The sequence below is a fragment of the Rhinopithecus roxellana genome, chromosome 17 (genome assembly GCF_007565055.1).
Source record: "Rhinopithecus roxellana isolate Shanxi Qingling chromosome 17, ASM756505v1, whole genome shotgun sequence".
Lineage (NCBI taxonomy): Eukaryota > Metazoa > Chordata > Mammalia > Primates > Cercopithecidae > Rhinopithecus > Rhinopithecus roxellana.
Genome location: NC_044565.1, coordinates 111,266,747 through 111,293,629, shown reverse-complemented (window position 1 = coordinate 111,293,629; position 26,883 = coordinate 111,266,747). Strand labels below are relative to the sequence as shown.

General features: G+C 55.5%; 1 protein-coding gene and 1 long non-coding RNA gene across 6 annotated transcripts; one reads left to right on the top strand and one right to left on the bottom strand.

The window, feature by feature from the left end:
• Positions 1–37: 37 nt before the first annotated feature.
• LOC104661474 (tyrosine-protein kinase ZAP-70) lies at positions 38–26,223 on the top strand. Of its 5 annotated transcripts, none has more exons than XM_030920967.1 (15): positions 38–241; positions 677–785; positions 1,025–1,103; positions 11,603–12,024; positions 12,682–12,842; positions 20,563–20,701; positions 20,803–20,890; positions 20,983–21,029; positions 21,218–21,269; positions 22,190–22,382; positions 22,923–23,129; positions 23,791–23,983; positions 24,075–24,215; positions 24,313–24,425; positions 25,739–26,223. In XM_030920967.1, the coding sequence occupies exons 4-15, from the start codon at positions 11,623–11,625 to the stop codon at positions 25,860–25,862; spliced, it is 1,860 nt and encodes a 619-aa protein (XP_030776827.1). In that variant the 5' UTR covers positions 38–241; positions 677–785; positions 1,025–1,103; positions 11,603–11,622; the 3' UTR covers positions 25,863–26,223. The 5 variants fall into 5 exon arrangements, with proteins under 5 accessions (XP_030776827.1, XP_030776829.1, XP_030776828.1 ...); XM_030920968.1 differs by lacking the exon at positions 38–241 and adding an exon at positions 417–434; XM_030920969.1 differs by having other exon boundaries at positions 677–1,103.
• On the bottom strand, positions 1,099–6,135 carry LOC115894244. The gene is made up of 4 exons (XR_004054287.1): positions 5,019–6,135; positions 4,322–4,459; positions 3,869–3,954; positions 1,099–1,454 (listed from the first exon to the last, which is right to left on the bottom strand). It is a non-coding gene; the product is annotated as an uncharacterized LOC115894244 (long non-coding RNA).
• Positions 26,224–26,883: the final 660 nt, after the last annotated feature.

Below are 26,883 nucleotides of genomic sequence, written 5' to 3'. Positions count from 1 at the left end.
AGGTCCCTGGTGGGCCGGGCTGGCACTGGGGGTGCCCTGGCTCTGTGTCTCGGCTGGGTGGCTGACTCCTCCTGGAATGCATCCCTGACATCCTCCAGGCGGGGCTGGGGCTCCCATCCTCCCAGCGCTGGCTCCCTGTGGACTCAGCTGCCCCCCACAAGCCTGCGAGCCACCAGAGAGCAAGGGCAGGCTGTCTTTGCCGTCCAGATACCTGGCGCAGGAGGGGGTCTCAACCTTCAGGGTATGGGCTGACTCAGTGGGTTTCTCCTCCCTCCAGCTCTAACCCGCCTGTGGCATAAATACATCACTCCTCTGGGTTGTCTGGCTGGTGCAGGCCCCAGGGCGGCGCCCCTTTGAGGGGAAAATGATTCTAGTTTCCATGAGCCCTGGGACTCCCCTGCCTCCCACCACTGCTGTCTACCCTCCCGTTCCAGGTACGAGGGCTTCCTTCCGTCTGACGATTCCTGCTGCTGGAGTCGTCCTTCCTGAACCCCTGCCTTTGCTTAGCCTCATCCCCATCTCTCAGTCCCATCCTGCAGCTGGGCAGGCAGTGCTGGGCCCCGGAAATGCCCTGTTCCTCCCTGGAACACGTGGCCTGTGATTTTCCTTGAGCACAGCATTTTGTGACTTTGGTGTAAACATCAAACACAGCCCCCTTTCCTGTCTTCGCATCCAGGAAATAGGTTAGTTTCAGACAAGCCTGCTTGCTGGAGCTCAGCAGACACCAGGCCTTCCGGCCAGGCCTGGCCCCCCGTGGGCCTCAGAGCTGCTGCTAGGGCATTCAGGTAGGTGACTGTCCTCGGGCCATCTGCCCGTGTCCTGCCACCAGGGCCACCCCAGGGGGCTCTGGGAGACCTGGCAGAGGGTGAACGCCCCATCCATGAGTGAGAAACCCTGGCGGGGTGTGACATCCTCCCCCAGAGTGGGTGCAGAGAGTGTGAGCGGCAGGGCCTCCCTCTCAGGCTGGGGGCTCGGCCTGCAGGGAAATCCAGACTGGGTTTGTAAGTCCTGATTCTTCACCCAGAACCGGCTCTCTGTTGGCGTTGGGACCAGAGACCCCACAAGTGGCCTGTTTGCCTGGACATCTACCTGTACGTCCCCAGGTAAGTGGTGCCTGGGTGGAGTGGCACCTGGCCACCGTCTCCATGGTGGGCTGTGTCTGGAGGAGGAGGACAGAATATTAACCGGGAGTCAGGAGGCTGCTGGGAGGACCAGGAGGGCTGGAGGACTGGGCTGGGTGGTGACCGGCTGGAGATGGAGGCAGACAGGGCGTGTGGCCATGCTGAGGGAAGCAGCTCCCCCTCCAGAGGCTTGGCCAAGCCGGGCTGTTCAGGGGACACAGCGAGGCCTGCTTGGTCCCTGGGCTCCTGCTGGGCCCTGTCTGGCTGCATCCTTGGCTCCCGGAAGCAGAGAAAGCTCCAGAGAAAGCGCAAGTGTAGTCTAGCCCCCAGGCCCTGTGAAGATAAGGGGGATGTTCACCAGGGCCACGAGCTCCATCAGCAGAATGCTGTCATTCCTGTGACGGGCCCAGGGCAGGCTTGAGCCACTTGTAGCCAAGCTCAGGTTAGAGGAAGACCTGGGGAGAGAAAGAGCGAAACACCGGGTTCCGCTTAACTACTCTGTGTTCTTGGCAAGTTGCTCGGGCTCTCTGACCTCAGTCTGTGCATCTGTTAAATGCACATGCAGATACGGGCACCTGGCAGGTGCCTGGTTCCTGACTGTTGGCGAGAGGCTGGGAAGCGTGTCCCAGGTAGGAAGGATCCCCGACAGGAAGAACAGGGGTTCGTGAGGTGAGCAGCTCGAGATGATTCCTTATTCTCGTCTTGGTTAGAACAGCAGGCAGACGGGAGGTGCTTAATAATGCCTTGCTGAGAGATCAGGGTCAGGGACTCCTAAGGTGCCGCCTGTGAAGGTGCCTCCTGCTGAATCCGGAGCTTGCTTTTCCTCTTCTCACCGGCCCTCCAGCCTCAGCCCCGCTGCCCTGGCAGTGTTGGCGGGGGTGTTGATGTGTACACTCTGGAGCCTGGGGGCCTGGCTTCACATTCTGGCTCTGCCACTCACCAGCTGTGTGAGTGGGCCCGTCACTGCATCTCTCTGTGCTTCCCTCCCAGGGCTCTCGGGAGAATAAAGAGAGTGACTGTATCCACAGTGCCTGGCACATACAGGTGTGGAGAAACGTCTTGCTAAAACCCTCATTATCCTCACTAGCTCTGGGTGGCCTTGGGCTCTGGACTCCACAGTTCCTATCTACTCTCTGGGGCTGCAGCACCTAGACCACCCCGTGCTGACCACTCCCTGCCCCAACCCAAGGTACAGGGTTAAGGCAGCCGTTCTCATCAAAGCCAATTTTGCCTCCTCCCATACCCCTGGGACAGTTGATAGTGCCCGGAGACAGTTTGGGTTTTGACCCAGCGGGTGTTACTGGCATCTAACAGGTCCAGGACAGAAATCCTGTGAACAGCCTACAAGGCCCAGGACAGTTCCACGCTGTCCCCTCTTCTCTTTCAGCCCCTATCCTCCCGACTCACTCCGCCTTTTCCCATCTCCCTTTTACAGTCACAGAGCCTGAGGCCCGGAGAGGGACTGCTGGTTGCTGAGGTCACACAGGCAGCGGAGGCCGGAGTTGGGGGCCTCCCTGGAGGGGCGGTGGAGGGGCGTTGTTCAATCCAACGCGCCTTAGAGAGTCTGCTGGGTTTGGGACTCTGACCCTGACCCCGCCCCAGCCCGGCTCTCCAGGGTCTCCTGATAGCCATTTGCTGGAGTGGTTAGCGCTGGCTGCTGCATTGGACACACCTGGGTTCAAATCATGGCGGCCCCTTGCAGGCTGCATGTTCTGAGCATGACATTGACCTCTCTGAGCCTCAGTTTCTTTTTTTCTTTTTTTTTCTTTTGAGACGGAGTCTCACTCTGTCGCCCGGGCTGGAGTGCAGTGGCCGGATCTCAGCTCACTGCAAGCTCCGCCTCCCGGGTTTACGCCATTCTCCTGCCTCAGCCTCCCAGTAGCTGGGACTACAGGTGCCCGCCACCTCGCCCGGCTAGTTTTTTGTATTTTTTTTAGTAGAGAGGAGGTTTCACCGTGTTAGCCAGGATGGTCTCGATCTCCTGACCTCGTGATGCACCTGTCTCGGCCTCCCAAAGTGCTGGGATTACAGGCTTGAGCCACCGCGCCCCGCCAGCTCAGTTTCTTTAGCTGAGGAGTGGGATAATAGTTCCCACCAAATGGAGTTGTGGTGAGAATTAGAATAAATGACTAATGCTCGTGAAGGGCTAGGCAGTCCCCAGCACAGAGGCTGTTGTGGTTGTCCTTGCACACTTGACAAATACTTGTTGGGAGGAAGCAGGAGCTTCCATAGAAAACAAGACAAGAGCCATGGGCCCGGCCTTGGGGAGCTCAGCCTGGTCACGGACCGAGGAGCAGAGACAGAGGCCCTCAGGACTGTGATGTGGCAGGATGGGGACCCTGGAAGCCTAGGGGAGGTGCCTGACCCAGGCTGGGGAGGGGGCGGGGCCCATGGGATGCTTCTGGGAGGATGGGACAACGGAGGAGGCCTGAAGCCTGAGGCCCAGGAGGAGGATGCAGCGCTGTTCTGGGCTGAGGGAACAGCCGGTGGCCGGGATCCTCAGGACGGGCCCCTCCTCTCCCACCGTGGGTCAGTGGAGGCAGTCCCAAGGTCCACCATCCCCCACCCGAGGAAGCCCCTCTGGCCCCTCCCCCCTCCCCAGGTGTCAGGTTCCACTGGTGTTCAGAGGCCCCACCCACCCCAGCGGACTGCGGACCTTCGTAGGTACCTGGTATATTGAGCACCTGCTCTGTGCCTTGCTGGTATAGGTAGGGGAACAAGACAGCCTCCACTCCCATGGTGCTTACCTTCTGGCAGGGACGAAGATACTATGTCACCAAGTTGATACAGTGTCGTCTTTTAGGTGGTGAAGAACCCTAAAGTCGGGTCAGGGCTAGAGAGAGAAGGAGAGGCTATTTTAGAGAGGGAGGTCAGGGAAGGCCTCCTGGAGGAGGTGACTTAGGCAGAGACCTGAATAAAGTGGAAGGTGTTGGGGGAAGAGTGTCCAGGCAGAGGGAACAGACAGTACAAAGGCCCCGAGGCTGCACCATGCCTGGTTTGTTCAAGGAACCTGAATGAATAACAGGAGGAGGCCCGTGTGGCTGGAGGGGAGCGAGTGGCGGGGAGTGACGGGCATCATGAAGGGCCTTGGGGGCCGCCCTGAGGACTTGCATTTTCGCCCCGAGTGAGGTGGGAGCCTAGAGGGCTTCCAGCAGAGAAGAGGAGGATGTGATGGCGTGACGGGGCCCAGCAAGTCTCACCCCAGGGGGTCCCTGCAGCCCCAGGGCTGGGCACCTTCACTGGCCCTGCTTTCCAGAGGTCTGGCGAGCTTCACTCGCTGCTCAGGCTGCACCGTGACCATGTGGTGGGTCCAGGATCCCATGATTTGAATCCGATCCCTGCAGTCAGGAAAGACATATGAAGGAGGAGCCTGTCGCCATGGCTCACTGCTGCTGTGTGGCTCATGGTGCCACCAAGCTGGCATCTGCTGGCAACCAGTGCCTATGCGGCCACTGTTGGTAGGTACAGGCGCCCAAGCACATCTTGGGGATTAAGGAGCAGGAAACACGGCTTCAGAGGGACTTAGGGTCTCAGGCGAGGACTGGGGGTTCAGAGAGAGAGAGCCAGGAGCTGGTGTGGGAACAGGATGGTAGCGGGGCAGTAGGAGGAGGTGGGGGCAGTAGGGGGCCAGGGCCCCGTTCCAGCAGTGCCTTGGGTGGGGACATGTCAAGCCTCTGGCTGGGGTGACATGGGAAGCCTCTGGCTGAGGGGACAGGTGGAGCCTCTGAGCCTCTGGCTGAGGAGACACACGGAGCCTCTGGCTGAGGCGACACGTGGAGCCTCTGGCTGGGGTGACACGTGGAGCTTGTGCTGCTCCTGCCCACTCCCACCAGGTCCTGTGGCTTTGGCGTGATACCTCTGCTCTGACGATGGGCGTGTAATGGGGGCTTTTGATACCTGGAGAATGTTCTGTGAAACAGTAGACCTTCACGGCTTTGCGGAATAGGCGTGGGAATTAAGTGACGCTGAAAGGGGTCCTTCCATGTGGTCTTCTCGGAGCCTTTAACGTGCTTTTCACAGCATTTGAAACTGTATTTGACCCCTTGACTCTTTTTTCCTTTGAAGCATGTTTGGGGAATCTGATCTCTCCGCAACAGCTGTAATCTAGCACTGCCTTTACCCAAGGAGGCCAGGTGAATGGTGGGGTTCCAGACCTTTACCCCAGGAGGCCGGGTGAATGGTGGGGTTCCAGGCAGGTCCTTCTGACCAGGCTCCAAGGCTTCTTTCCATCGTCCTCCCAGGGCCTGGGCTGTGAGCGTGGGGCAGGTGCCCCGTGGCTGCTCTGCTGTGATCTCTCTGCTGCGATCCTGGGGCTGTAAGCTCTGGGAAGGCCAAACTAGGATCTCTGAACTGTGAGCTCAAGAGGAAGCTGGCTGGGGTCAGCCTAGGGAGAACCGTAGGCCAGGCTTGGGGAATGAACAGGCTCGCTGGGGACTGAGGGATAGGGCTCCTAACCCAAGTCCTGACCATTGGGGTGGCCCAGGCAGGACGAGGGCCGGGGTGGGTCTCAGGGTGGGTGTCTCCTGGGAGGGCCGCGAGTCTGCAGGGACACAGCTGAGAACAGAAACATCTGATCCCCTGCCTGGGGTCTGGGGTCATCCCGGGGAGCTGTAGATCGGTGCAGCTCACTGACAGCAGACACTCTGGCTAGCCACTGCATGGCAAATTCTCCCCCCTCTTGCCCCCGGACTTTTCATCTCTGCCACCTCTGCCCACCTTCTCTGGCCTCCCCAGCATCTCTGGCCATGGGGTCCCTGGGAACTTGGGCCCCATGTTTTACTAGTGAGGACAGTCCAGAAAGGCCCCAGGGGTGGAAGAGGAGCCGCCCATCACCTGACCTGCCTGCTGTGGGCGGTGTTTGTGATTACGGTTGTCCTCGTGGGCCGTGGGACAGGGAAGCTGGGATGCAGCTGAGATGCACAGGAAGAGAGCCTGCCTCTGGGACTCCTTAGCCTCGGGTCACGGATGGCAGCCCTGGGCTGGGCACCGAACCTCCCTCATCTCCTCTTCTGCCCTAACCTGCTTGCAGCTACCCAGGCTGCACCTGTGGCCATGTGGGGAGGAGCTTCTCAAACTGTGTTGGCGACAGTTTCCTGCCACAGCTTCCGGCCCCAGGGACCAGCTTTGCTACCCTGCACCCATGGTCCTTGGACAAGCCCTCAGTTTGCTGTCTCATCCCGCATCCTCATGCTTTGTGGGAGTGGCTCCATGAGTCTTCAAGGAAGGGCTGGCTGGGTTGGAGAAGGTGGAGGGGAGACGGAAGGGTGCACTAGGTGGAGGGTACTGTGTGGATAAAAGTATGAACGTCCTTTGAAGGAAAGCAAGTAGCACAGCTCAGCTGGGGCAGAGGGCTGGGGAGATCCAAAGCAGTAGACAGTAGGGTCTTGAGCAAGGGAGGCCTTGGGGAAGAATTGCCAAGGAGCAGCTTGCAGACTCTGGAGCTCAGCTCTGTGGAAATAGACTGTGGGTTCAGCCAGCCACAGGCGGCATGAGCGTGCCATCTGGATCTTAGTTGGTTGTATTAATGGAAACAGTTGGTGGAGATCAAAGGAGATGATGCCAGCACCAACCCACCTCAGTCAGACGAGAGATCTGGGCGCAGGGAGAGGTGGGTGTGGCAGCATGTATGGCTACTGACAGAATGACCCAAGTAAGGGGACGGGGCTGGGGGAAGGAGAGTGAGCACGATGGTCAGAGGGCGGAGGCAAGCCAGGGGGTTGTGAAGGACCAGAGAGGTCTGTGAGGCTCAAGCAGGAGGGAGGAGTCATCGGTGTCGGCCACTCAGGGGACCCAGGATTGAGGAGGTCGCAGAGTGCTTGTCTGGTGCCCACAGACTGCCAGGGGTGCTATCAGTGCTGGAGAACAGCCTAGGGAGTGGGCGCAGACCGTGGGTCTGGCTGAGAAGGCTGGGAGTCGGGGACATAGGGACGGGAGTGTAGACAGCCCTTAATCACTTTTCCTATTTTCATTAGCATTTTTAGTGTCCATTGTGTTTGTATCTTCCAATTCCTTTCCCCCTTAATCAAAATTTGGGGTATAAGTTACATACAATAAACTTTTTATATCATTTTAGTGAAAAATTCTGAGATTTGACAAATGCATACAGCCCAGAGACTACCACATCAATCAAGATACAGACTGTTCCCCCGAATTCCCTCCTGCCCTCTGTCATCACTCCTTCCCCGACCCCCAGCACCCAGCAACCCCTGGCGCGTTTTCCATCCCTGCAGTTGTGTGTGGAATCACAGTAGCCCTTTGAGCCTGGCTTCTCACACAGCCAGAGGCCTTTGCGATGTATCCGTGGAATTGTGTGTCTCCGTATGTTGTTCCACTCATTGCCAGTAGAATTCCACGATAGGCATGTCCCGCGGTGTATCTCATTCATCTGCTGGGAAACATTTAAGTTATCCCTAATTTTTGGCAATTGTGGCTAGAACTGCTATAAAGGTTCCTGGGTAGGTTTTTGTGTGAATGTAAATTTCCATTTCTTTAGAGTGAATACCTCGGAGCCTTCATGACTTTTTTTGTTTTTTTTAGATGGAGTTTTGCTCTGTTGCCCAGGCCGCAGTGAAGTGGTATGATCTCAGCTCACTGCAACCTCCGCCTCCTGGGTTCATACGATTCTCCTGCCTCAGCCTCCTGAGTAGCTGGGACTGAGTAGCGTGGTGCCCGCCACCACGCCTGGCTAATTTTTGTATTTAATTTAATTTATTTATTTATTTGAGACGGAGTCTTGCTCTGTCACCCAGGCTGGAGTGCAGTGGCACCACCTCGGCTCACTGCAAGCTCCACCTCCCAGATTCACGCCATTCTCCTGCCTCAGCCTCCAGAGTAGCTGGGACTACAGGTGCCTGCCACCACGCCTGGCTAATTTCTTGTATTTTTTTTAGTAGAGACATGGTTTCACTGTGTTGGCCAGGATGGTCTCGATCTCCTGACCTCGTGATCTGCTCGCCTCAGCCTCCAAAGTGCTGGGATTACAGGTGTGAGTCACCGCGCCCAGCCCTTATTTTTTGTATTTTAATGGAGACGGGGTTTCACCATGTTGGCCAGGCTGGTCTCAAACTGCTGGCCCTATGTGATCCACCTGCCTCGGTCTCCCAGAGTGCTGCGATTACAAGCGTGAGCCACTTCGCCCAGCCACTTCATGACTTTTTAAAAACACTCTTGTGGAATGGTGACCTGTTTCTCCAGGTGGAGCCACAAATGCAGTCCCTTATGAGTCTCTGGAACACCCACCTGTCCAGGACCCCCCTCAAGCTTGGCCCTCCCAACCTCACCATCACAATTAATCGGGTTACAATGCAGATCCTGGCCCCTCCTCCAGCTACTCTGACCCAGACCTCACCTGATTCCCATTCCAGTACCTTCCTTTCAGCTCCAGAGCCCATCCCTGGACACCCAGGGCAGAGGAAGCCCCGATTCACAAAAGCATTCATTTTACCCCTTGGTTTCATTTGCATAACTACGAAGGGCACCCAAGGTCACTTCTCCAATGCAAACTTATGCCTGAGTAGCCTTGCTGGGCCTCTCTTAGTAGAGAAACGCCTCGTAACCGCTATGGAGAGGTATTTTTCCCCAACATTCTATGAAAACTTACAAATATGCAGAAAATAGAATTAACTGTACACCAACAACTCACCTGCTAGATTCAACAGTTAATGATTTGCTATAATTGTTTTATCACATACAGTTGATCAACACTGTTTGTGGAGTTCTTATTTGTGAATTCACCTACTTGTTAACAATTATTTGAAACCCTAAAACCAACGTGGCACTTTTGTGGTCATTCTCAGACATACAGAGTGGCAAAAATATGAGTCACTCGATACAGATGTTCCCACTGAGGATGTACAAGGCAAACGTTCTCATGCTGCAGACAAGTGTCTTTTCCATGTTCTTTTTTTCTTTTTTTGAGACGGAGTCTCACTCTGTCGCCCAGGCTGGAGTGCAATGGCGTGATCTCAGCTCACTGCAAGCTCTGCCTTCTGGGTTCACACCATTCTCCTGCCTCAGCCTCCCAAGTAGCTGGGACTACAGGCGCCCACTACCACGCCCGGCTAATTTTTTGTATTTTCAGTAGAGACGGGGTTTCACCATGTTAGCCAGGATAGTCTCCATCTCCTGACCTTGTGATCTGCCTGCCTTGGCCTCCCAAAGTGCTGGGATTAGAGGCGTGAGCCACCGCACCTGGCCAGTCTTTTTCATGTTCTATTTGGTGGTGCCACATATTTTGTTTTTTTATTTTATCCTTTTTTTTTTTTTTTTTTTTTTGAGATTGGAGTCTCGCACTGTCACCCAGGCTGGAGTGCAGTGGCAGTGGCGTGATCTCGGCTCACTGCAACCCTCCACCTCCCAGGTTCAAGCAATTCTGCTTCAGCCTCCTGAGTAGCTGGGATTACAGGCACCCGCCACCATGCCCGGCTAATTTTTTGTATTTTTAGTAGAGACGGAGTTTCACTATGTTGGCCAGGATGGTCTCCAACGCCTGACCTTGTGATCCACCCGCCTTGGCCTCCCAAAGTGCTGGGATTACAGGCGTGAGCCACCACGCTTGGCCTACTTTATCTTTTTAAAGACAGAGTTTCGCACTTGTTGCCCAGGCTGGAGTGCAGTGGCCTGATCTTGGCTTATTTCAACATCTACCTCCTGGGTTCAAGAGGTTCTCCTGCCTCAGCCTCCCAAGGAGCTGGGATTACAGGTGCCCGCCACCACCTCTGGCTAATGTTTTATATTTTTAGTGGAGACAGGGTTTCACCATGTTAGCCAGGCTGGTCTCGAACTCCTGACCTCAAGTGATCCACCCGCCTCAGCCTCCCAAAGTGCTGGATGACAGGCATGAGCCGTCGCACCTGGCCTCATATATTTTGAATGTTTGTGCTTTTTGTTGGTGATGTCACTGGTTAACATGGCCCCCAACCATAGTGCTGAAATGCTGTCTAGCATTCCTAAGGGCCAGAAGGCTGTATGTGCCTTATGGAGAAAACATATCAGATAAACTTATAGTGCTATTGGCTAAGTGTTCAATGTCAGTGAATCAACCAGGTATATTAAATAAGGTGTCTTTAAGCAGAAACTCGCAAAAAAACAAGGTTATATCTTGATCAGTTGATGAAAATGTAAACAGAGGCTCCTAGGAATCTAACTCTACATTTCCCCTAGGAGGGATAGTTCTATATTTGCTAGTTCAGTGTTTGCGTTGACTTTATAGAACTGCGGAGAACAACAGGAGTCAACTGTGTCTCTCTGGCTGTCTAACCTTTTATCCGTCCCTCTCGCTCTGTGTGTCCATCCATCAGTGTTATTTTGGGGGTTGCTCTCAAACTAGATTACAGTCCTCAGTTCCCATCACTCCTAAACATTTCTGCACACAGATTGTTACCGAGGGTTCAATATTTTATGTTTCTTTTTTAATTGAGGGAGGCACATACAATTAAATGAACACATTCTCAAGTTTTGGCAAGATCAGACACTTGTGTAACCCAAGCCCTGTGAATATACAGGACGTCACCATCACCCCAGAAAGTTGAGGGCAGGCAATTTTAAGTTATCTGCCTTACCAGATGTCCATCCATCTAAATAGCCTTAATTCCTCCTCCCCTCAATCACACGTTTTGTTTGTTTAATAGCTGTATCAAAGTTCACTTTGAGATTAAACCCTAATGTATTTAACCAGTCCCCTAGGGATGGATATGCAAATTAGCATATGCTCCGTAGAAACTTGCCAAGGAAGGCAGAGGGCAAGGCGAGGGGGCCTGCTAAGGCCGAGGGGAAAGCGTCAGCGGAAGCGACAGGGGAGGCTGAGAGGTAGGGCGCTTGGGTGAACAAAGCTGGGTGTGGCCTCAGGACTTCTGTGCATGCCGTCCCCCTCTGCCTGATGCGCTGTCCCGCGTGCTTTTTGAAAAGTTGGCTCCTCCTTCAAAAAGGAGCTCCACTCAAATGCTAGCTCCTCGGAGAAGGTGACCGTCCTAGCGAGAGCCACGTCCTCTCTCTCTTAATGTCACTCCACTTACTTCCTTTGTAAAGCCGACCTCAGTCTGTAATGATAGTTTTTGTTTCTTTCTCAGTTTATCTTACGGCTCTCCCTCCATAGAATGTTGCGTTCGGGAGGGAGGGGTGGGACCGCGTCTGCCTGGAGCGTGCATATCCCCAGCACTGGGCCTGAAACACAAGAATTCAGCACGTGGTTGGGACACGAAGGGATGGGTACAGGTGTTGGTGCTTGGGGACCAGTTGGCGTGCCTGAGTGTCCACATAATGTCTCTGGAAGTCAGAGGGGGGTTTGGGACTTCTGGATCTGTGCCCAGCAGGCTGCGGCTTCTCTCCAGGTTGACTCTGGCACAGAGCAGGCTCTGCCCCCTTGGCGCGCTCAGCCTGCGGCACTGATGCCCTCCACGCAGAGTCTCTTGCGCCGTCTCTGGGCCCCACGCACCGGGTTCAGGAAGGCCCTGATGTGCCTCCGACCCTCTGTGAATCCGCAGGTTTGGGGAGGCCCGGGGCGATGCCAGACCCCGCGGCGCACCTGCCCTTCTTCTACGGCAGCATCTCGCGCTCCGAGGCCGAGGAGCACCTGAAGCTGGCGGGCATGGCGGACGGGCTCTTCCTGCTGCGCCAGTGCCTGCGCTCGCTGGGCGGCTATGTGCTGTCGCTCGTGCACGACGTGCGCTTCCACCACTTTCCCATCGAGCGCCAGCTCAACGGCACCTACGCCATCGCCGGCGGCAAGGCTCACTGTGGACCGGCCGAGCTCTGCGAGTTCTACTCGCGCGACCCCGACGGGCTGCCCTGCAACCTGCGTAAGCCGTGCAACAGGCCGTCGGGCCTGGAGCCGCAGCCCGGCGTCTTCGACTGCCTGCGCGACGCCATGGTGCGCGACTACGTGCGCCAGACCTGGAAGCTGGAGGTGAGAGCACGGCCTGGGGCGCGGGGTCTGGAGAGGCGTGGCCCGAGAGGGGCAGTCCGGGGTTTGGGGGGATAGGACGGAGGAAAAGGTCGTCTTCCCCATTCAGTCCCCTTTGGAAGCTGGAGAGGTGGGGCACTGGTTGGGGAAGAACCTGAAAGGAGGCCTCAGAGGTAGGGGCTCCGCGGTGGCGGTCGCCTTCCGCAGGCTGAGCGATGCTATGGTGCGCTACTGTGCCAGGTGGGAAGGTGGAGGGATGCACTGGGCCGGGCGAAGGCGAGGCTTGGACTGGGGGCGGGGCTGAGAGGAGGGTGCGCGGGGCTAGGGTGAGCCCTTAGGGTAGGGCGGCTGTCTGGGAAGATGGGCTGTAGTCTTGCACAGCCTGAGTGACGCCACCGTGCACAAGTACCTGAATTAGGTCTTCAAGCTGGAGATACGCTTGGGACCATGCTGGAAGGTGGGGGTGGTTCCTCCCTAGCTGGACTGGGGAGGGGACCATGGAGGGGGCAAGGAAGTGGTCCTCGACAACCTGCGTAACACGTGCTAGGGACGCCTGGGTGAGGTGGGGTGGGGAGTCCTCTGGGACGGGGCTCCCGGAAAGGGGTTCCTGTGGCGAGCACTTAGCCACACCTACAGACCTCCTCGACTCTCCTTTTATAGGGCGAGGCCCTGGAGCAGGCCATCATCAGCCAGGCACCGCAGGTGGAGAAACTTATTGCTACGACGGCCCACGAGCGGATGCCCTGGTACCACAGCAGCCTGACGCGTGAGGAGGCCGAGCGCAAACTTTACTCTGGGACCCAGACCGACGGCAAGTTCCTGTATGTGGGGCCCGGGGTTTGGGTGCGGTGAGGACTGGGGCTCGTTGGCAGGGATCCTGGGGACTGGGGCAGACGTGAGCGTGCAGGTGGGCGGTGAAGGTGTGCCTGTGCTCCCATGTGCAAGTGGGTTGTGCGTTTCTGATGTGCAAAGGAGCTTGCGCATGGGGAAGTAGAGGCAGTGACCAGGAAAGCCTCCAGAGTTGGTCCCTTGGCCTGGCTTGGAATCCCGCTTCTGCCACCTGCTGGCTGTGGCCCTTGGGGCAAGTAGCAGACCTTATTTGTCTGCCTGTTTCCCCTCCTTCAATCAACAAATATTTACTGAATACCTATTGTGTATCAGGCACTGAGGACATGGCAATGAGCCAAACAGACACAGTGCCTGTCTTCATGGGGCAGGTGGACAAGAAAAGGAATCAATAAAATAGAGACCCTGTCAGATGGTATAAGTGCCATGTGTGCAGGTGGGGAGGGGTTGCAATTTTCGATTAGGTGGTGGGAAGAGGATTCCTGAGAAGGTGGCTTTTGAGTAAGGGAAAGAAGCTGAGGAGTGAGCTGTGCAGCTTTCAGGGGAAGGGTGTTCCTGGAAAATGCAATGGCTGGTGCAAAGATCAGGAAGCAGGAGTCTACCTGCTGTGTTCCGGAAACATTGCCATATGCCTGGAGCTGTGTAGGTGAGGGGGAGAATGGGAGGAGGTGAGGGCAGGGCAGGGACTTCAGCTTTTTGCCCAGGTGAGGTGGGATCCCGGGAGAGTGATGAAGCAGCCCCCTCTAACTGTCTTGTGGTTGAATCCCGGGAGAGTGATGAAGCAGCCCCCTCTAACTGTCCTGTGGTTGACAGCAGTACCTCCCCCCGGGGTCCTCTAGGAGGATGACATGAATTAGTACGTGTGAAGCGAGAGGATGGTAACTGACATAGGAAAAATGTGGTAAATGTTAGCTTTTCTATGTGGGTGAACGTGCGTGTCTGAGCCACAGCTGAGGCCGTGTGGCTGTTTGTGAATTTGCTAATGTGAAAAAAATCTCTCAGAAGCTCTTTTTAAAACTCTGAGTGTTTGACAGCCCTGCTGGGGCTGTTGCTTTCTGGTTTGGACGCGGGATCTTTTCTATAACAGATGGTATCCAGGTGCAGCTGAGGTCACTCAGGCCCCAGAATACAGAGAAACTGGTGCTGCCTCTTTCCCATGACCTCAGGAAGCCCAGTGTTTTCCCCCAAGAAATCTGTGGAGACAATTCCTGGGCCCTCCTTCTCGTGAGTGCTTCTTGGCCTGAGCCCCTGCCCGGCAGATCCCTCGGGTCACCTGCTTCCCCCAGGGCTGTTTCCTCTCCTGAGGTCAACCCACTTGGAGGAAATGACCACATCCCTTGATTTTCCTCACCCATGTGACGTTTCTGTAGATTGCCTGCAGGCTTCTTCGCAAGATGCAGCTCCCTCTCCAAGAGTCTGTTGTGGGCTGATAAAACAACTCTTTTTACCCTACCGTACAGATTCAGATTTAGGCTGTAAATTGGAGTGGAGTTTCCCAGGCTTCTGAGGGAGTTCTTAGATACATGTTGCAGATAATACTCAACTGCTGGCACAACTTCTGAACAGCTCAGGACAGGGCTGTGTTCTCTAAGAGGAAACCTTTGCATTTGTATCCGTTAGCTTTTGCTATATAACAAACAGCCCTAAGATTTATTGGCTCAAAATGACAGTTATTACTCTTCCTGATTCTGTGAGCTAACTAAGCAGTTCTGGTTTGGGTCATCTAGGCTGGTCCTGAATAGGCTGGGATGGCTACACTCACATGACTGGCCGTTGACTCAGTGTCACCTGGGTGATGGGGATGAGCTGGCCCAGTGGAGTCATCATCCAGCAAGGAGCTGGGGCTTGTTCGTGTGGTGGTGGTGCAGGGTTCCCAAGATCAGTCGGAGAGGAGAGGGCAAGTTCAAGCCTTTGTTTCTGTAATGTCACTGATGTCCTATTGGCCAAAGCAAGTCACACGACCAAAACCAAAGTCACTGTAGGGAAGGGACTCCCTAAGGGAGAGGAATGCAGGGAGCCATTTTTGCAAAAGGTTGGTTGTAGGATTGGATCAAGGGGGTTGTTCATGAAGGTATGGGCATTGTGAACATGGGTGTTGGGGGCTGTCTCTCTTTCCTTTTGGACTGTCAGCCTGAGGGTAGGGGCTGCCTCTGGAGGGCTCTGTCTTGCAGTACATGGTGATGGCTGGTCCAGGTGTTACCCACCTTCCTCCAGATGTTGCATCACCCCACCCCAGGTGTGACCCTCACCAAGAGGTTACTAACATTAGCTCACACGTCTCATGCTCATATCCCCCTTGTCCAGACATGTTACCCCAGGTGCCTGAGAGTCCAGGCTCTCCCCAGGCTGGACACAAAGAAGGCTCTAAGCCCTTCCTATTGATGTAGCTGATTCTTTCCTCCCGTCTCTGCTTTCTCCTTCATAAAATGTAAATTCATCTGTCTTTGATTTTATAATCTGAGTTTCTACTCTGGTTTCCCCCTACATCCCCAATGTAGTTTTTCATCCCCGCAGTCTCTGTTCTTAGTTTTCCTTTCTTGTTCTCTTTCCCTCCCCGCCCCCATCTCTCTTCTTCATCCTGCACTCACACACACACATACAGGTCGTGATTCTGCCACTGTAATGGCTTAAAAATTTCCCCCAGATTCCCTAAAGCCTCCTGAGAGTGACAGAGGATTCTAGGGGGTGGGAGAGTGAGTGGAGGATTGAACAGGTGGGATTTGGGCCCCCATTCCGCTTGAATGACAACAGCAGCTCAGCTTTGATCTGTTTGCTATCTTAGGCTTCCACATATAGTATTGTGTGGCAAAGCTTTCACTGCCTGAAGGAAAAGTTCAAACACTTTTTGTGTAACACAGCAGAGCTCATGACAGGTTTAGAGTTAACCAGTCTACTGAGATTAGAGGAGTCTCAGGAGGGCCAGGGCCAACAGCTGTAAGCAGCTGTCTGTGCATCGCATGTCAAATTGGCGTGCAGTCTCCCAGGCAAATAGGACCAGCGTTGGCAGTGGGAGGGTGTGGCTAGGAAGGAGAGATGCCCAGCATCTGGGCATGACATAGAGCCTGTGGCTGGCAGTGAGGTCCAGAAACAGCTGGCACAGGGGTATGAGGGACAGTGACCATTCTGGGTAAATGTCAAGAGACCAGAAGCAGCTACAAGGAACCCGGCTCCTGGAAAATTAGGCAAGGCACGCTTTGGACAGAAACTGTGAGAGCTTCTTCTTGCGGTTCCTGAAGTCTATAACAGCTTTCTCAGGGCTCGGGGTGTGAAAGAAAGACACGTGCCACTCAGGCCTAGAGTGAAGACCAGGACCATGCTTACCGTTGAGCACAGTTCATAGTTGCCAAAGAACGGATGGAATTGTACCCAAGCCTGTGCGCTGCCAACGCTGGCCTGTTTCTGTGTTATTGGCAGCATTTTATGGAATCGGCTGATTTGACTTGAAAAGAAACTTGCCCTGGAAAGGGCCTTTAAGAGAGTACATTGTCCAGTGTTTCTTTTTTTGAGACGGAGTCTTGCTCTGTCACCCAGACTGGAGTACACTGGTGCAATCTCAGCTCACTGAAACCTCTGTCCCCCAGGTTCAGTGATTCTCCTGCCTCAGCTTACCTGAGTAGCTGGGATTACAGGCGTGCACCACCACGCCCGGCTAATTTTTGTGTTTTTGGTAGAGACAGGGTTTTGCCATGTTGGCCAGGCTGGTCTCAAACTCCTGACCTCAGGTGATCCGCCCGCCTCAGTGCTCCCAGGGAGACTTACTCAGCCTCCCAAAGTGCTGGGATTACAGGCATGAGCCACCACACCTGGCCTGTCAAGTGTTTCTTACCCTCTCCTGGACCGCAGACCTCTTTGGAATCCTACTGACTGCCCCTTTCACAATCCCCCAAAACATATTCACCTCAAGGACTTTGCAGACAGTTATACAAGATTATGGTTGGTCCTGAACCTCGTCCTTCGAACCCTTTTCAGGTCAAGAAGTTATGATTTAGACCAGTTATCTCATTTTATACATAAGGAAACCGAAGCCCAGCGAAGATTAGCAGTTTATTCAGGGTTTCACAGATAATCTGTGACAGAGCTGGGTGTTAGTCCTAGGTAGCAATTAACTGTAGAGTCAGAAATGCATTTGAATCCTGGCTCCACCTCCCACCTCTTACCAACTCTGCAATTTAGGCAAGATACATAATCTTGTGCCTCAGTTTCCTCATCCACAAAATGGAGATAACAATATTACCTACTTTGTGGGGAGTGCTGTGATTATAGGACAAATATGTGAAGAATTTAGAACCAATATCTTAATAAATAAATAAATGGTAGCTCTTTTTTTTTTTTTTTTTTTTTTTTTACAATCATGAACCGGAGATAGATGGAGCTCTTAAAGGTTCTACGTATTATTTTAAGAGCAGAGATACAAGTTCATTTTTTAGCCTATACTTCTGGCTTAAGTGCAAGTTCCAACTGCAAGAACAAAGAACTGCCACTATCTAGCATTTTTTTTTTTTTTTGTAAATAAAGTAGAATTTATGGTACTGAAATATATGTGGTGATAACAGCCAATGTCTTAGCCTGTGTGGTTATTATCTGGCAATTTGTGGCTGCTCTTTATGAACTCATGTGTCTCTTTCCAAAGAGTGTATTAGTTAGCATTTGCTGTGTAACAGTGTGCTATATTCACACCCTGAAACGTAGTGGCTTAAAACAATGGTCATTTACAGCTGGGTGTGGTGGCTCACACCTGTAATCTCAGCACTTTGGGAGGCTGAGGCAGGCAGATCACCTAAGGTCAGGAGCTTGAGACCAGTCTGGCCAACATGGTGAAACCTTGTCTCTACTAAAAATACAAAAATTAGCTGGGTATGATGGTGAATGCCTGTGATCCCAGCTACTTGGGAGGCTGAGGCAGGAGAATTGCTTGAATCTGGGAGGTAGAGGTTGCAGTGAGCCAAGATCATACCATTGCACTCCAGCCTGAGTGACAAGAGCAAAACTCTGTCTCAAACAAACAAACAAACACCAGTCATTTATTCACTCTTGTTTTACTTGGCAATTTGGCTGGTTTGCTTGGTAATCTGGGCTAAGTTCAGCTGGGTGCCTCTTCTGCTGGGTTTTTGAGCTTACTCATGTGGCCACAGCCAGATGGAAGATTGGCTGGAGCTGGATGGTCTCTGGGATGGCCTCACTCACATGAATGGCTATTGGCCACTCATGTGGGGCACCTTAGTTCTCCTCCATGGGCCTTCTCTAGCAGGCTAGCTTGGAGTCATTCCCATGGTGTTTGGAGAGCTGCCAGGAAAAGCAAGTGAGGGCAGGCCAACCTCAATGCTCAACTACTTTTCAAGTCTCTGCTTGTGTCATGTTTGCTAATGTCCTGTTAGCAAGGCACATGGTCAAACCCTGATTCAGGAGACAGAGGAGGAGACCCCACCTATTGATGCAAAGAGCTCCCTAATATTGTGGCTGTTTTTCTCCAATATTCCACACGGAAGTTTAAATAAACAAGGAGGAAATTATTAGTTCCAGAAGAAAGAATGAAAGAGACAGACAGAGGGCCGGACACGGTGGCTCATGCCTGTAATCCCAGCACTTTGGGAGGCCAAGGTGGGCAGATCACGAGGTCAGGAGATCAAGACCATCCTGGCTAACACGGTGAAACCCCGTCTCTACTAAAAATACAAAAAATTAGCTGGGCGTGGTGGCAGGCGCCTGTAGTCCCAGCTACTTGGAACCCGGGAGGCAGAGCTTGCAGTGAGCCGAGATCGCGCCACTGTACTCCAGCCTGGGCGGTAGAGCAAGACTCCATCTCAAAAACACAAACAAACAAAACAAAAACAAAAAAAAAACAAAACAAAACAAAGAGACAGAGGAGGGGAGATGGGAGGGGAGGTTTGCTGTTTGTTGGTGAGTGACTTGGCATCGAGTCCCTTGGCATCGAGTCTCCGTTGTCAGTTTAAAACTTCAGGCTGTGACCCTTAGGAGGTGCTTTCACTTCTCACAGTCCCTGGAGACCATCACCTCCCGGCCAGCCTGCCAGCTGCCTCTGACTTCCACAGCTCCGAGACCCCCAGGGCCAACAGCCTTCCCTCCTCACTGGAAAGCTGCACTTAACAGGAGCTTGTGCCAGTGACTCAAAATAGAAATGTTTTGTAGGAGATGTTGACTGGTGTCACTGTGGGGTTTCACGTGATGGCGTTGCATCTGCTGTCCCCGCCTCATGTCTCTGTGGGATGTTTGTTTCCTAATTTGTGGCAGGCTTCTCTTCCTTGCCCATTTGTGTGCCCTCATTGTCCCCTGCCTTGATTTCCCATCTCTCCACGTTGTCTCCAGACTGTTGTGGGCTAGCCTGGGAACTGCCCCACCCTTCACTGCACTGTTCTTTGGGGAACATGCTGTCCAGGAATGGAGGCGATGTTCACAGCTGTACCTCTCTCCCTCACTCAGGGGACATTTCCCAAGGAAGGGCCTCATTGCAAGGTTGGGCCCACGGCTGCCTTGCTCACTGCCATATCCCTGCACTCAGAACAGTGCCTGGCCTGTGGTCCACAGTCCGTAAAGACTTGTCCAGTGAATGAAAACCCGCAGGCAGGGCCAGGCCCGGTCTAAGAATTTGCACCTTGGAGGGTGCAGCTCACAGGCCATCCCAAGGGCTCTTCTGTAGGGCAGTGCAATCCCTGAGTCAGGAGTTGGCTGCTTTTGCCCTCCACAGCTTCCATGGGGCCAGCTGCCCTCCCTCCTCACTGGAAAGCTACACTTGATCCTGCAGTAGAGGCTTGTGCCAGTGACCCCAGACAAAACTGTTTTGTGGGGGATGCTGACTGGTGTCACTGTGGGACTTCATGTGAGGGTGCCAGTGTCTGACACTAAGTTGGTCTGTGTGTATGGGGGATGTGTGTGTACTCAGGGCTGGAGGGGATGGGGGGACAGTTTCTCACCCCACAAACACACCACCTTTGAGGAGCTCAATTCCCATCACAGACATGGAAGATTTCTATATTTATTTTGACAAAATTCCAGCAGAAAGCAATCGAGGGTCTCATTCTAGGAAAGGTCCATCTATTATGGAACTGGTCAGTCTTGTGATGAGAAAGTGACTTGTTCTGATTTGCACAGGGTGCCCTGTGAGCTGGTCATGGAGCTGCACCTACCTGTGTGGGTCTAGGTGGAAAAGGCTTTCTCTCCCGAGGAGAATGGTGCTAGGTCTACCTGTTGAAGGCTCTGTGTCTGTCGTAGAAGACCAAGTGCCCCCCATGGTTGGCTGACTGTGTGGCCAAGTGTACCCTCAATGAGTGCCTGTGGATGGCTCTCTCCCTGTGGATGGCAAGTGTCTGGCCATGGATGGCCAAGTGTTCAGCCATGGGGGACCAGGTGTTCCCCAGTGGATGGGTGTCCCCCTCCTCCACGGCTGAGTGTCCACTGTGGATGGTCAGGTATTCCCCGTGAATGGCCATCTGTTGGCTCTTGGAGGACTGTGCATTTTCCTGGGAACACAGCCATGGCCCCTCCACCACCCTCTGCCACTCAGCCCATCATCAGCAGATCTGGAGGCGATGGGGGCCTGGCCTGGCTTCCCCAGTCCCTGCAGCTTCTCTGCAAGGCTCCTGGGTGTGGAGCCCATAGGGTGTGTGTGGGGGGAACCGGGGCACAGTAGGAGGCCCCCAAGTGGCTCTAGGGGTTACATCCCTTCTCTTCCCCTGCCAGGCTGAGGCCACGGAAGGAGCAGGGCACGTATGCCCTGTCCCTCATCTATGGGAAGACGGTGTACCACTACCTCATCAGCCAAGACAAGGCGGGCAAGTACTGCATTCCCGAGGGCACCAAGTTTGACACGCTCTGGCAGGTAGGCCACCCATGCAGCTTGTTCTGGGAGATGTTGTGCTCCGATGGGGTGCCGGGCTCTGGTGAGGAGAGGAGCCTCTGCTAGCTGCCTGCTCCCTGCAGCTGGTGGAGTATCTGAAGCTGAAGGCGGACGGGCTCATCTACTGCCTGAAGGAGGCCTGTCCCAACAGCAGCGCCAGCAGCGCCTCAGGTGCCTGCAGCGGGCAGGCGGGCGGGCAGGCGGTGGGCGGGGCAGGCAGGAGACCTGGCCCCCAGCCCTCACTGGTCCTTCTGCTCCCCCAGAGGCTGCTGCTCCCACGCTCCCAGCCCACCCATCCACGTTCACTCACGTGAGTTGGGGGCACCTGGAGTGTGGCCTTGGGGATGGAGCTGGGGGGTGGCTGTGGGGGAGGCTGGGGTGCCTGTGGAGCAGAAGAGGTTGTGTCTCCACTGTCTATGGGAGTCCTCAGTGGACATGGGTCTCATGAGAGGGGATGGACATCCCCAGCTCAGGCCTTGCTGACTCTGTGGCCTTTAGCCTCAGAGACGGATCGACACCCTCAACTCAGATGGATACACCCCTGAGCCAGGTGAGCGGGCAGAGGTGGGGGTGTGGGTTGGGGCTCATGCCAAGCCGAGAGCAGAGTCCCTGTCAGGGCTGTGGGGTTTCACAGGGACGCTGTGGGCCGGGCCGGCCTGTGGCAGTTGGCTTGGTTAACCCCATGACACACATGCGCATGCCCATCACGCCTGCCTGTGCGCACGTACGTTCCAGTGTGTACTGACGTGCAGGGAGCGTACCTGGCCCCGCCTGGGGCTCCCCAGACACACGTTTGTGGAGCGCCTACCATGTGTCAGTCACGTTCCGAGGTCACTGTGTGTATGAGCCACCGAGCCCTCCTGACATGCCATATGAGGTGGCGATGGTGATTACCCTCACTTTACAGATGACAGAGGGAGGGCTCTGTCTACTGGGATGTGAGGCAGTGGTGGGGGCGGGATGTGAACCCAGAATGGACCCCAGAGCTCACACTCCTAAAATGCTCTGCTGCGGGTGCTCCTGTGTCTCATGGGTGGGTGCAGACCTGAACACGTGTGTGCACAGAGAAGATACATAGTTACATGTGCACCCAGAAGCTCAAATTGGAGGCCTTGTAAATGTGGTTGTGTGCTGCATACACAGACAGTGGCAGGCCTGGCCATAGGTGTACACGTACGAATGCACACACATGCACACCGCAGCTGGCACAGTAATGGTGCCACGTGGATACCAATGCACCTGCTCCTAGAGTCCACCCTCCTGTGGCCTCATGGTGCACCCACAGCTGTGGCTAGGAGTGTATGCCAGTGCCTGCGTGTGGATGTGCAGGAACACGCATGGGCACCCACCTGCCTGTGCATGCTCCAGGGACGGCACCCTTGTCTGGGGCTGGTGCTTGTCGGGGCTGAGGCTGCCCTGCTCCCCACGCCACTGCCCCTGACCTGGGAGTATACGGCTGTGTGTGCCCAGCGCGCGTAACGTCCCCAGAGAAACCGCGGCCGATGCCCATGGACACCAGCGTGTATGAGAGCCCCTACAGCGACCCAGAGGAGCTCAAGGACAAGAAGCTCTTCCTGAAGCGCGATAACCTCCTCATAGCCGACATTGAACTTGGCTGCGGCAACTTTGGCTCAGTGCGCCAGGGCGTGTACCGCATGCGCAAGTATGGCCGCCCCTGCCGTGGCCGGGGCTCCGCCGCAGGGGGGCAGAGGGGGGTGGCTTCACCAGGCTGTGGGGTGGGCACCGGGATGTCTGTCTCACCGCAGTTTGCCTGCGAAACATACTCTGGGGCAGGACATTGCACGCTGCAGGATTCCCTGAGAGAGCGCGGGACACCTGAGGGGGGTGGGATGTGGGCCTGGGCAGGGGGAGGTGGCTGAGCTGCAGTTACCCAACCCAGCGGAGCTGCAGTGAGGTCCCCGATCCGTGAGTCCACTGGCCCCTGACAGGCTGCCCCTGGGCAGGGTGTCACTTTGGATTCCTTTTGGCAATGGGCTGTTCCCGGTGAGCAACCCGGCTGGGAGCTGTCCTCAGTAGACACTCCCGGCCACAGGGACATTGAGCCCCTGGGTGCCAACCTGGGTGGCCACCGCAGTTGTCTACCACACAACTCAAGGGAGAAGAAAGATGGGTGGGTGGGGGTGTGGGGCCGAGCAGGGCCAGTGCCCCTTGCCCACACGCCTCCCGTGGCCGGGTCGAGCAGGAAGCAGATTGACGTGGCCATCAAAGTGCTGAAGCAGGGCACAGAGAAGGCGGACACAGAGGAGATGATGCGCGAGGCACAGATCATGCACCAGCTGGACAACCCCTACATCGTGCGGCTCATTGGTGTCTGCCAGGCTGAGGCCCTCATGCTGGTCATGGAGATGGCTGGCAGTGGGCCGCTGCACAAGTTCCTGGCCGGCAAGAAGTGAGCACCGGGTGGGCCCAGCCATCGGGTGGGTGGGGCCGGGGCTCAGCCTGGGCATGGTGGACACAAACCCGCACGCATGCATGTGTGGGAAGGACCTGGCTCAGGGGCAGAGAGGACGAGACAGTGGGAGACAGTGAGGAGGGAGCAAGGGCCTGGGCGGACCTGACTGTTCCTGCCTGGGAGTCCAGGTGAGTGGTGCTGTGGCTGCCTCCTGGTGGCAGAGGCCAAGGCGAGGAGTGCGGTGGGTTCTGGGGAGATTCTGATGGCAGAACTGCCAGGGTTTGCTGACGGATTGGGTGTGAGAGAAAGAGGAGCTGCTGGAGAGGACAGTGGAGGAGCCACGTGGGTGTGCACGTGGGGACGGGGACAATCAGGCCACATTATCTTTGAGATGCCTGTGACACCTCAGCACGTTGGGGGTGCAGGCAGAGGTCTAGACTTGGGAGTCATAGCGTGTGGGTGATCCCTAAAACCTCGAGACTGGATGAAGGCAGGGGTTTTGCCTGTTTTGTTCACTGCTGTGTCCCCAGCGGGTACTCAATAAGCGTTTTTGAACACGTGGTCACCTGGCTCATGCCCAGCTGGGTCAGAGAAGTGTGCTTTGCCCCTGGGAACTTGGCTGGTCTCCCAGCTGACCCCGCCTTCCCCGCCACCCCAGGGAGGAGATCCCCGTGAGCAATGTGGCCGAGCTGCTGCACCAGGTGTCCATGGGGATGAAGTACCTGGAGGAGAAGAACTTCGTGCACCGTGACCTGGCGGCCCGTAACGTCCTGCTGGTTAACCGGCACTACGCCAAGATCAGCGATTTTGGCCTCTCCAAAGCACTGGGTGCCGATGACAGTTATTATACCGTGAGCCTCTCCCCCTGTGATGCCCGGGTGGATAGGCTGGGTGGGTAGAGGGTCCCCGAGCCCTGACCCAGCAGCATCTCCCCCTCCCCAGGCCCGCTCAGCAGGGAAGTGGCCCCTCAAGTGGTACGCACCCGAGTGCATCAACTTCCGCAAGTTCTCCAGCCGCAGTGATGTCTGGAGCTACGGGGTCACCATGTGGGAGGCCTTGTCCTACGGCCAGAAGCCCTACAAGGCAGGCGCGGGCAGAGGCGGGTGGGCGGTGCGGTGGGGAGGGGGAGGAGGAGGAGGACCCTGGTCACTCACAGGTGTCTTGGCCCTGGTTTGAGTAGAAGATGAAAGGGCCGGAGGTCATGGCCTTCATCGAGCAGGGCAAGCGGATGGAGTGCCCATCAGAGTGTCCACCTGAACTGTACGAACTCATGAGCGACTGCTGGATCTACAAGTGAGTGCCAGGTGGGGAGGGGACCCGGCCAGGCTGACCCCTGGGAAGTCCTGGTGCTGGATGAGTTGATGTCAACATAATGCCATCCCACCGAGCTCTCTGGCCTTCACCCAGTTCATGGCCCTTGCAGCCACCCCTACCCGCCCACCCAGCTCTCGGACACACCAGGGTTTGCTGTCCTGCTCCAGTGTGCCCCGCCCTGCCACCCCGCCTGTGGGCCTGTGCCTCAGCATCTAAAACCTCAGTCATCACTCAACACATGGACCCTGCAACACACAAACACATCCATACTCTGCTACTCAACCTATGACACCGACACTCGGGGCATGAGATGGTTCTCCACTTCCCAACACTCCAGTCCCCACCAGCCAGCACGCAGCACCCAGCTACCAGACAGGCGAGCACTGAGGTACCAAATTCTCATCTGTTCCAGCCTCCACCTCTGCCTGGTTGAAGTCCAACCTTCAGACATCTCAACTCCTAACACCATCAATATCCCACCTTCCCATCAGACAACAGGCAACACACACCCAAACAAGCGGATACCCTAGACTGCCCATGCAACGTGTGGACACTCTAACGCATGACTCCCCACCGGCCAGCACTTAGGACACTGACACCCAAATACCCAAGCAGCCCAACAGAGAGACACCCTCTCTGGCCGATCCACCCTCCTGTGACACAGTGTTAATTCGACCTCCATCAGGAAACACTCAGGGTACCACACCCCGGTACCCAAAGAGGCTAGCACCTAGCATCCCAACCCAGTCCACGGGTACCCCATGCCCAGTGCCATTAATACTGCAGCTCCCCACTGGCCAGACCCACTGCTGCGCTCCAAGTACCATTAATACTGCAGCTCCCCACTGGCTAGACCCACTGCCGCGCTCCAGGCTTCTGCTGCTCACCAGCCCCGCACTCCCTCTTGTCTAAGCCCTCGCCCAGCCCACTGATACCCTGGCCCCCTGGTGCAAAGCATTAGCTTTCTGTATCCCAGGTCCCCATGTTCAATAGCTGCCACTCTGACACCAAGTCCACTCAGTCCGCCGAGTCCTCACTGGTTAACGCTCAGTAGAGGGTCATCCCAGCACCCTGTGTGTGGGCAGCTCTGCCTCTTAGGCTGTGTGGCATCGCCCAACGCTCTCACACCCCAGAGGCCTCTCCACCACCCAATGTCCCACCACCCCAACAGCCCTGCTGACTTTCTGAGCCCCGAAAGTCTACCTCAGCCAAGCACTGTGCATGCCCACCCTCTAGTGAAGCTGGGTCCTGGGGGTGTGGTCAGCAGCCTGGATGTACCCCAACCCCCACAGGTGGGAGGATCGCCCCGACTTCCTGACCGTGGAGCAGCGCATGCGGACCTGTTACTACAGCCTGGCCAGCAAAGCGGAGGGGCCCCCGGGCTGCGCACAGAAGGCTGAGGCTGCCTGTGCCTGAGCTCCCACCGCCCAGGGCCGCAGCCCTCCACGCTGGCTCTTCCCCTGCCTCAGCCCCACCCCAGGCCCTGCTGCCTGGCTGAGCCCTGCTTGGTTGTCTCCACACACAGCTGAGCTGTGGTAGGGGGCGTCTCAGGCCATGCTGGCCTTGCATTCCCTGCCTGGCCCCTGTCCTCTCTGACTGTGGAGCAGGGAGGCCCGGGAGGGTGGGGCCGTGCAGCCTGGGCTGGGGGCTCCCGGAGGGCCCTGAGCTGAGGGGGTTGCTTACACAGATGCCTACCTCTGGGCCCTGACACTGGAGCCTGGGTGTCCTTGGGTGGTCAGGTGTAGATAACCAGAATAAACTCAGCTTCCCTCTTGTCTGAGCGCCCTCATCTTTTCCAGGGTGAGGGTAGGTGCCAAGGGAGGGGTGGGTTATGAAAAGTGCAGGGAGGTGACTGTTCTTGTGTGGACTGAGCCTGGAAGGGACCCCTGGGAAGATGGAGCTGGGTCCCACTCTCCACCCTAGGAGCACCTTCATGTGAGTGAGGGGCTGGGGTGGAGTGGGGAACCTGAGGCCAGGTGGGTGTGGGCCCAAGGGCTGCGTGCCCGGCTGAGCCCAGCTCCCCTGCCTGTGTGGAGACGGGTGTGCTCCATGCCAGGTGCACTTTCAGATCACCTGGAGCGATTTTGACCAATGCTAACCCCCTCCCCCATCCAGATGGGGTCTTCACCACCCCAGGGGTGCCTTGCAAGTCCTGAGAGACACCGTTTTTCCTTGGTAGATGCACGTATTAGCTCCCACATAAACTGTATTACTGAATTTGAAAAATAGCCAAATGCAAACATTCTTTTTAAATTGTTTTAAAAAATAATGAATGAAGAAAAATTACATCAGTTAATTTAGTGGTTTCTTAAATCATCTGGTTTGCAGATAGTTCAGTTTTATTAAAATTCACTCGTGAGTCGCTGAACAATGACTTACATTATTATGTAAAATATATTGGACAGCAAATAAATTGTGACTTTCTCTTATGGTCATT

Excerpts from the sequence above, each read along its gene's own strand:
- LOC104661474 (XM_030920967.1), top strand. The coding sequence starts at position 11,623 with ATGCCAGACCCCGCGGCGCACCTGCCCTTCTTCTACGGCAGCATCTCG. Across the intron at positions 12,025-12,681 it reads GCCAGACCTGGAAGCTGGAG|GGCGAGGCCCTGGAGCAGGC; the intron begins GTGAGAGCACGG and ends CTCCTTTTATAG. Across the intron at positions 20,891-20,982 it reads CAGCGCCAGCAGCGCCTCAG|AGGCTGCTGCTCCCACGCTC; the intron begins GTGCCTGCAGCG and ends CTGCTCCCCCAG.